At 52.7% G+C, this 7,168-nt stretch overlaps 1 protein-coding gene across 1 annotated transcript; it reads right to left on the reverse strand.

The window, feature by feature from the left end:
- Positions 1-2,507: 2,507 nt before the first annotated feature.
- tsfm (Ts translation elongation factor, mitochondrial) lies at positions 2,508-7,168 on the reverse strand. Its single transcript, XM_088633523.1, has 6 exons — positions 7,030-7,168; positions 5,370-5,522; positions 4,563-4,691; positions 3,817-3,939; positions 3,153-3,237; positions 2,508-3,059 (listed from the first exon to the last, which is right to left on the reverse strand). The coding sequence occupies exons 1-6, from the start codon at positions 7,075-7,077 to the stop codon at positions 2,677-2,679; spliced, it is 921 nt and encodes a 306-aa protein (XP_088489649.1). The 5' UTR covers positions 7,078-7,168; the 3' UTR covers positions 2,508-2,676.

Consider the following 7,168-nt stretch of genomic DNA (forward strand, 5'->3'; position numbering starts at 1 on the left):
GGCGGCGCGTTGGGTTCAGGAGCTGGTTTCCTTCCCGAGCCCCTCTGGCTGGAGCTGGTGCTGCTGTTGCAGGAAAGCCCGTTCTGAACTGAGCCCAGCTCAGAGAAAGTGTGTCAGCGCTGAGCGGAGTCAGGGGAGGAAGAGAGGGGGGCGAGCGAGACCACCGGAGTGTGGGTGTGTCGATCAACAGGCATCAGTCGGCATGTGTCTGTTCATCACTGCCGAGCTGCAGTGACGCTCCAGTCCTGTGGATTCAATCCTGACTGTGTGTGTGTGAGAGAGAGAGCTGGCTAGGGAGCCTATATGTAGGTGATTCTATTTCAGGTTTTGAAATAATGGATGTCCTTGGTTTTTAATTCTCCAGACCCTTCCCCCTCTCTCTCTCAGCCCGAGTGTGAGCCTCTTAATCTGGTGAGCCCACCCCTCTGTTTGCAGACATCAGCGCCTGTCCCAGCAGGGACACCCCCGACAGTTGAAGCTGCGAGCGTCTCTCTTTAAGGTAGGCAGGACTATTGCAATGCTTTTCTACAAATAGTTCATTGAAAGTGTTTTGGCACACTGTCATGTGGGTTGCGCAACATCAGTAGCGTTAATCATAACAGGTTGGGAATGTTAGATAAGCATCAAGATTACTGGGGCAAATCAGATCAACCTAAATATCCTCCACAAACGGAGGGCTATAAAGAAGTTCAAGAGCATTATGGTGTCTGTGTGTGTCGCCCCCCCCCATCCATTGTGAATTCACACGACACCCATCTGGGAGACGCCTCAGGACTCCAGAAATCTTCCATCCCCTTTGCAATACCACTCTCGAAAACAGTGCAAAATATCTCTCATCTCCATAAACACTGCTGTACTGTATTCTTGGGTGTTGACATTTGTCTGTTTTTTTGGACTGGGCTGTAAAACAAATGACCCCCAGGGGGTAATAAAGTCTGAATTCAATGGAATGTGGTTACCCTTGCTGCCTCCCAGCCCTGGGGCCCTTTCTGGAGTGCTGTCTGTGTGGAGTTTGTATGGGCTCCCCACATTCCCATAGGTTTCCTCCCACAGTCCAAAGACCTGCTGGTACATTATTTGGCTTCTGGGAAAACTGGCCCTGGTGTGAGTGTGTGCGTCTGTGTGGGATGGACTGGTGTCCCGTCCAGGGGGTATCCTGCCTTGTGCCCGTGGCTTGTTGGGACAGGCTCCGGCTCCCCCGCGACCCTGTAGGGCACAGTTATTAAACATACGGATGGATGGATTGGCGTGGAATTGAACTGAAACACTAGGAGCTCTGCTGGGCGCTAACAGCAGTGACCTGCTGGACGACGAAGACTGTACTTTCTCTCGTTTGCATTTCCCAGAAGGCACACAGAGAGCTCAGGAGCAGGGAGATACACGGGGCAGGTGTGGCAGCAGTGATAACGCGCCTCACAATGGCATCTTTCTGTTCTGAGGCCAGTGTGCACCCAGCCCCTCCACTGTACAGTGTGCAAAGTCACCTTCGTGTGTGAAAATGAAAGGCAGGCAGAACAGTATCACATAAAGGCATCGCCTATTACAGTCTTATTACTGTAGGAATCTGATGGTTCACCTTCAGTACACTGTCCTTGTTTTGCATAGTAAAAGCAGGCAGACAAATGCTTGTCTTTCACAATGCAGACCGATGTCTTTAACCAGTGGCAGCTCAGAATGGGATCTAGATGGTTCAATAAAATGTTTTGTTTTTCAGACCTGCTGTCTGTCCCTCTGTCTGTACTGACCCAGAGCCGGGAAGAGCCGGGCAGCAAGGCTCTGTCCACTTGCAGTCAGGTAATAGTAAAAGGTGGCAAGCCCACATGCCTTCTTTATTGATGGTAGACAGTTCAGAGTAGCCAATCAAAGTGCTTGTCATAGGGAGGTGGGAGAAGACCCATGTGGACACAGGGAGAACATGCAAACTCCACACAGACAGGCTCCTCAAGCTGCAATCGAACCCAAGCCCCCCAGGGCTGCGAGGCAACAGTGCTAAGCACACCTGCCAATGTACCTCAGTACAGACAGTGTAGTAAAATAATCACTTAACCTCCTGGTGCTGCTGTGGTCCAACATCTCTGAGTTGCACCGGGTCTGGGTTTAAACTGCAGAGCAAATTCTGCAGGAAACAGGGAAACCCTTTCTCAGAGAGCAGCACAGGGATGTGGTGCAGGTTAAGGAGACCCTAAATATTTAAGAATTAACGCCGTCTTTTTCCCCCAAAAGGTTTCTCTTAGGCCCTTTTTTCATTTTGTGCTATCCACCCCCATATTTGCGCTCACGTCGCACAGAAAACCCACATGCACCTCTCAGTCACACACACACCAGCACAACTCCTTAGAGGTTCCCCACAAACACAGCTCACTGAACGGATGTCTTTTTATGCCAGAATCCAGTCTTTTCATGGGCAGATGGGGCCTCAGTTAGGCACGGGAACCCCAGAGCCCCACTGCTCTGAGAGGCCAGAGGTCAGCAAGGCCCGAGCCTCGCAGAGACAACAGGCACAAGGCTGGATTTCCTTTGCTCTTTATTCAGAAGTTACTTCAGAGGAATGACAGTCGTCTTTATTTCAGCGATTCAGTTACAAAGGGTCTGGCTTCTGCAGAGCGGAGGTGCTGGCAGTCACTTTTACCCACCAGTCGAGGTCTTTATCCCTCAGGGCGCCCAGCAGGGGGCGCTCTAGGGCTTAGCCTCCCCGCACTCGAAGCGGACGAAGTCCAGGACGTGGGCGCCGTTCTCCTGCAGGTACTGGCCCACGGTGCGGTCTGGCTGGGACAGCAAGCTCTGCGCCAGCAGCCGCGTCTCGGTGTCCCCACCGCCGGGCAGGTCCTCGGACGTGCCCAGCGTCTCCGGTGCCTCGCCCACCACGTGCTGCGCCAGCCGCCGCCCCAGCTCCGCCCCGCCTCCGCGGCACGCCACCAGCGCCCCGTACCGGCCCAGCCGGGCACCCCCTTCCACCGCGGGCCCGGGCGGCGAGCCGTGGACGTACGAGCCGATGTGGCAGTCGGAGGGCACCGCCATGATCACCGCCCGCTGCAGCGCGATGTTCTCGCCCAGCCTGCCTGGGGGGAAACCACACAGAGGGCGCGGCGCGGTCACCAGGGCGAGCCGGACCGCAGGGGAGAGGCCCGCCCGAGCGCACGCCCGACTCTTACCTACAGCCAGAGCCAACTCGTCGGAGAGGGGGGCCCCGCCGGACCCCGCTTTCAGCAGGGACAGCTCCTCGGCTCCCAGGAGGCTCTGAGAGAGGTGGACAGCGGGACACAGTTAGCGGTAAGACACCAGCGAACCACACAAGCCCTGGGCAGGCCTGATGGGACAGCGTCAGTGCACCGTGCAAGCTGCAGAAGAGACGTCACCCTCCTTGAATCCGACACCGTGCAGAATTCTCTCGCGGCACAGAGCCCGGTCATTGGTACTGCCCAGCTCGCCAGTGTCCAGTGAGCGGCGCCCTGTGGCTTCGAGTCTGTGACCAACTGTGATCGAATCCCAGAATTCCCATATCCCCCCCGGCAGAGAACACAGCCCTGTGCGCTCAGAATGAGAGATTTCTAGCACCAGGAGCCCCCATACAGCTGCACACAGAGAGAACGAGCCACACGCCATCCACTCGTATCTCAAACACCGGGCCGCACGACGGGCGATACAGAAATCCACCGGAATTTCTCCTGGGAGCCAGCTGAACTGCCCGCCTGGCGCACACCAGCCACAGCAGCAGTGGCCATGATTTCCCACAGTGGCTTTTCTCCCCCAGTGGGATTTGTGTTTCTCGGCGAAGTCCCCTTCACCACCTTCCCCCCCCCCCGAGGAGGTGCACACCTTGGTGTAGCCAGATCCGCTCCCCGCTGTGCTCTGGTGACGCCCCATGGTGGCCAGAGCCACTCTGTGCACCAGCTGCTGGAATGTCTCGTTTCGGGCGACGAAGTCCGTCTCGCAGTTCACCTGAGATGAGAACGAGAGGCAGCAGGTCACCGAGGAGAGGCGGCAGGCCATTATCAGGAGGCAGCCAGTCAGCTCCTTCAAATGTGCTCGATCCAAGTTTCTGATCCAGTTGTTTGGAAAGATCTATGGAAATCTAATTCAACAATAAGACAATGCAGCTTCTTCCAAAAACCTGCCGCGTAAAGACGTGTCTGGGTGGTTTTTCAGTAAGCTCATACCAATTTTGTTGTTTTTTAATAAAACATTTCCACTAAACATCTTGGTACCGGATCACATACATATGAACACCACACTGTCTCTCCTGACGTGCAAGAACGTCTTAAAACAGAGATCAGCTGATAATTTGGGCCAGTCCTCTTATCAGTGTTACCTGAGAATAATTACTGCTCGCCCTCTAGTGGTGAATACACTACCGCCAGCTCTCCTGCAGGGGTGACCCTGCCCCTTGTCCTACCTCCACTAGGGGGCGACTACTGTCCTGCAGGGGTGACCCCGCTCCTTGTCCCACCTCCACCAGGGGGCGACTACTGTCCTGCAGGGGTGACCCTGCTCCTTGTCCCACCTCCACCGGGGGGCGACTACCGCCAGCTCTCCTGCAGGGGGGACCCTGCCCCTTGTCCTACCTCCACCATGACGGCGGTGCGGTCGCCCAGGAGCTGCCCGATCAGACCCTGCGAGGTGCGGCGACCCTGTAGCTTGTTGGCCTTGCTCCAGCCCTCCTTCTGTGCCTGTTCATGGAGCCAGCTCTCTGCCTGCACACACAGGGGCGGGTGAGGGAGGTTCACACTCACAAGCAGCAATGCATTTGGCTAAGCACAACTTATCACTGCGCAGGTTCTACTAGAAAAGTCACTCGGTCAGATTGTCCATGCTTTCGAAATCTTTCTATCTGATGAAGAAATCCTTCAAATCCATTCTTGATAAGCGTAGGTTCCGCCTCTGCTTGAACAAAAATATGATCAGAGATTTGGGGGTGATTTGAGCACACAGCACCCACAGAGCTGGACACCTAGACTAAGAACAAACCTCATTTTCAGGACCAGAGGTGACTACTTTAGAAACAGTTCAGGTGCGTAGCTGCATCAGCATGCATGGCTGCAAAGCAACAAATAATAGGTTTATTCCATGCTAAAAAGAGAAGAAAGAAAAAGTTGTGTTTTCTTCCTTCTCTTTTCAGCATGGAATAAACCTATTGTTCCTTTAGAAATACTTGTGAAGCAGAAATGGTGAATGGTCTTTATTCTGTCTGCAATTTATTCAAACAAGAACATCAGGAGTGCTTATCTGTGAGGGGGACTGCCTGAGTTACGGTCCACGTCAGGCTCAGTTCAACAGCGAGACCTGCTGTGATCTGGTGCCAGTCAGTGGTTTCCCCTGGACAGGTGGGCTGAGTGTTTTGCCGCGGGAGAGAGACCAGCCTCCACAGTTACCTGCGCAAAGTCGCCATCGAACTTTTCCAGAGCCTTCTTGCAGTTGACGAAGGAGTATCCGGTCACCTTGCGCAGTTTGACCAGCAGAGCCTTTTCCGTGGCCAGCAAGGGACAGCCCGAGTGGACAGACTGGACCGGCTGAGCGAAACAGACCTGGAGAACAGGTGCCCTTTAATTGTGAGGATTCCAAACCCACTCAACCAAGACCATTCAACCTGTATCCCTTCCAATCTACCCTACTGCAGTGCTGATAATACCAGCTCATTAATTGCTATATTAATCCTGCAAATAATAATAATTGCTTACACTTATATAGCGCTTTTCTGGACACTCCACTCAAAGCGCTGTACAGGTAACAGGGATCCCCTCCACCACCACCAGTGTGCTGGATGATGCGACAGCAGCCATAGTGCGCCAGTACGCTCACCACACACCAGCTCTCAGTGGGGGGGTGGGAGAACAGAGTGATGAAGCCAGTTCAGAGATGGGGATTATTAGGAGGCCATGATTGGTAAAGGGAAATTAGCCCAGGATTCTGGGGTTACACCCCTACTTTTTTCAGGAGACAACCTGGAAGGACAAAGGACAGCGCCTTTTTACAGTGCAGAGATCGCAGGGTGAGCGCCCCCTGCTGGCCCCACTAACACCTATTCCAGCAGCAACCTTAGTTTCTCCCAGAGGTCTCCTATCCAGGTACTGACCAGGCTCACACCTGCTGAGCGTCAGTGCTAATCAATTTCATAAATACAAGTGCATCAATTAGCAGACCAATTAACTTGTTTCTTTGGTCCGTCCTGAGTGTGAACCACACACGTCTTAAAGAGTACAGCTTCCACAGCTTCAGCACACAGATGTTACTCAGCGCTGGCTAGCTGATTAATTGATGATGAACAGACGCAGGTGGGAGAAGAGGGCTTTCCCTCTGCGGGTCCAACTGGTACACTACAAGCAGCACGCCCGAACGAGGGCGGTCCTGAAACGCGGAAACTGGCAGTGTTCATATCGGCTACAAACAGCGTCAGACCCTTTAACAGCTGACGGTACATTTACAAATATTTTCTCAAACAGAAAACTTACATCAGTTCGCCAGTGAGTCAGCTGAAAACAAGCAGACACGGTGTTTTTTTTATACAAAACTAGACCACGGAACTAATTTTGTATAACCTAGACTACGGAATCACTGTCAAGACACTGCAGTGGCAGCATCTGCTCTAGATAACTAATACTGAAGACTTTTACTCACGGACTATTTTAAATCGTATTCTTTTGAACGTATTTGATAAGATAAACTTGTTTCACTGTAAGCTGCCTTAGAATAATTGCTTCCCTAAGTATACCAATACATTCGTTCATTCACTATCACTACTAGCTTTGAGAATCAGCCTGCTCTGTGATCCAGGAATGCAGTAATCGTAACTACCTTTGCCAAGCTAAAACCGATAGTAATCCTTTTAAAAGTCCGAGCTATCCACACGGACTGGTAGTATACTTTATCAGCATTATCAGACACGCTTAATATCTCACGAGCTCCCAGCAGAACACTGTTGCTTCTGCAGACACATACTGTACAACATTCACGAGCTGTTACCAGAATTCACACAGAACCGTAATGCTGCGTAAGTGCGTGGCTCGGTTTCCATTTCTCACGCAAACAATTTACCTTTCTCAGATCCGATCTGACCGCTTTCAGCACAGAACACACAGACATGACCGGCTCCACGTTTGATAACCCGCACGTCAGGACGAACGGAGTGTCATTGAAGAACAGCACGCTGTCTACGGCGAGCGAGCAGGGTCAA

This window comes from Lepisosteus platostomus, chromosome 1, assembly GCF_059453375.1.
Source record: "Lepisosteus platostomus isolate fLepPlt1 chromosome 1, fLepPlt1.hap1, whole genome shotgun sequence".
NCBI classification, from domain to species: domain Eukaryota; kingdom Metazoa; phylum Chordata; class Actinopteri; order Semionotiformes; family Lepisosteidae; genus Lepisosteus; species Lepisosteus platostomus.

Bases quoted from the DNA above. Each gene is read 5' to 3' on its own strand.
- tsfm (XM_088633523.1), bottom strand. From the start codon at position 7,077: ATGTCTGTGTGTTCTGTGCTGAAAGCGGTCAGATCGGATCTGAGAAAG. The intron at 3,238-3,816 runs GTGTGCACCTCC...CACCTCTCTCAG, and splicing joins GCGGATCTGGCTACACCAAG to AGCCTCCTGGGAGCCGAGGA. The intron at 3,060-3,152 runs GTAAGAGTCGGG...GTTTCCCCCCAG, and splicing joins CGAGTTGGCTCTGGCTGTAG to GCAGGCTGGGCGAGAACATC.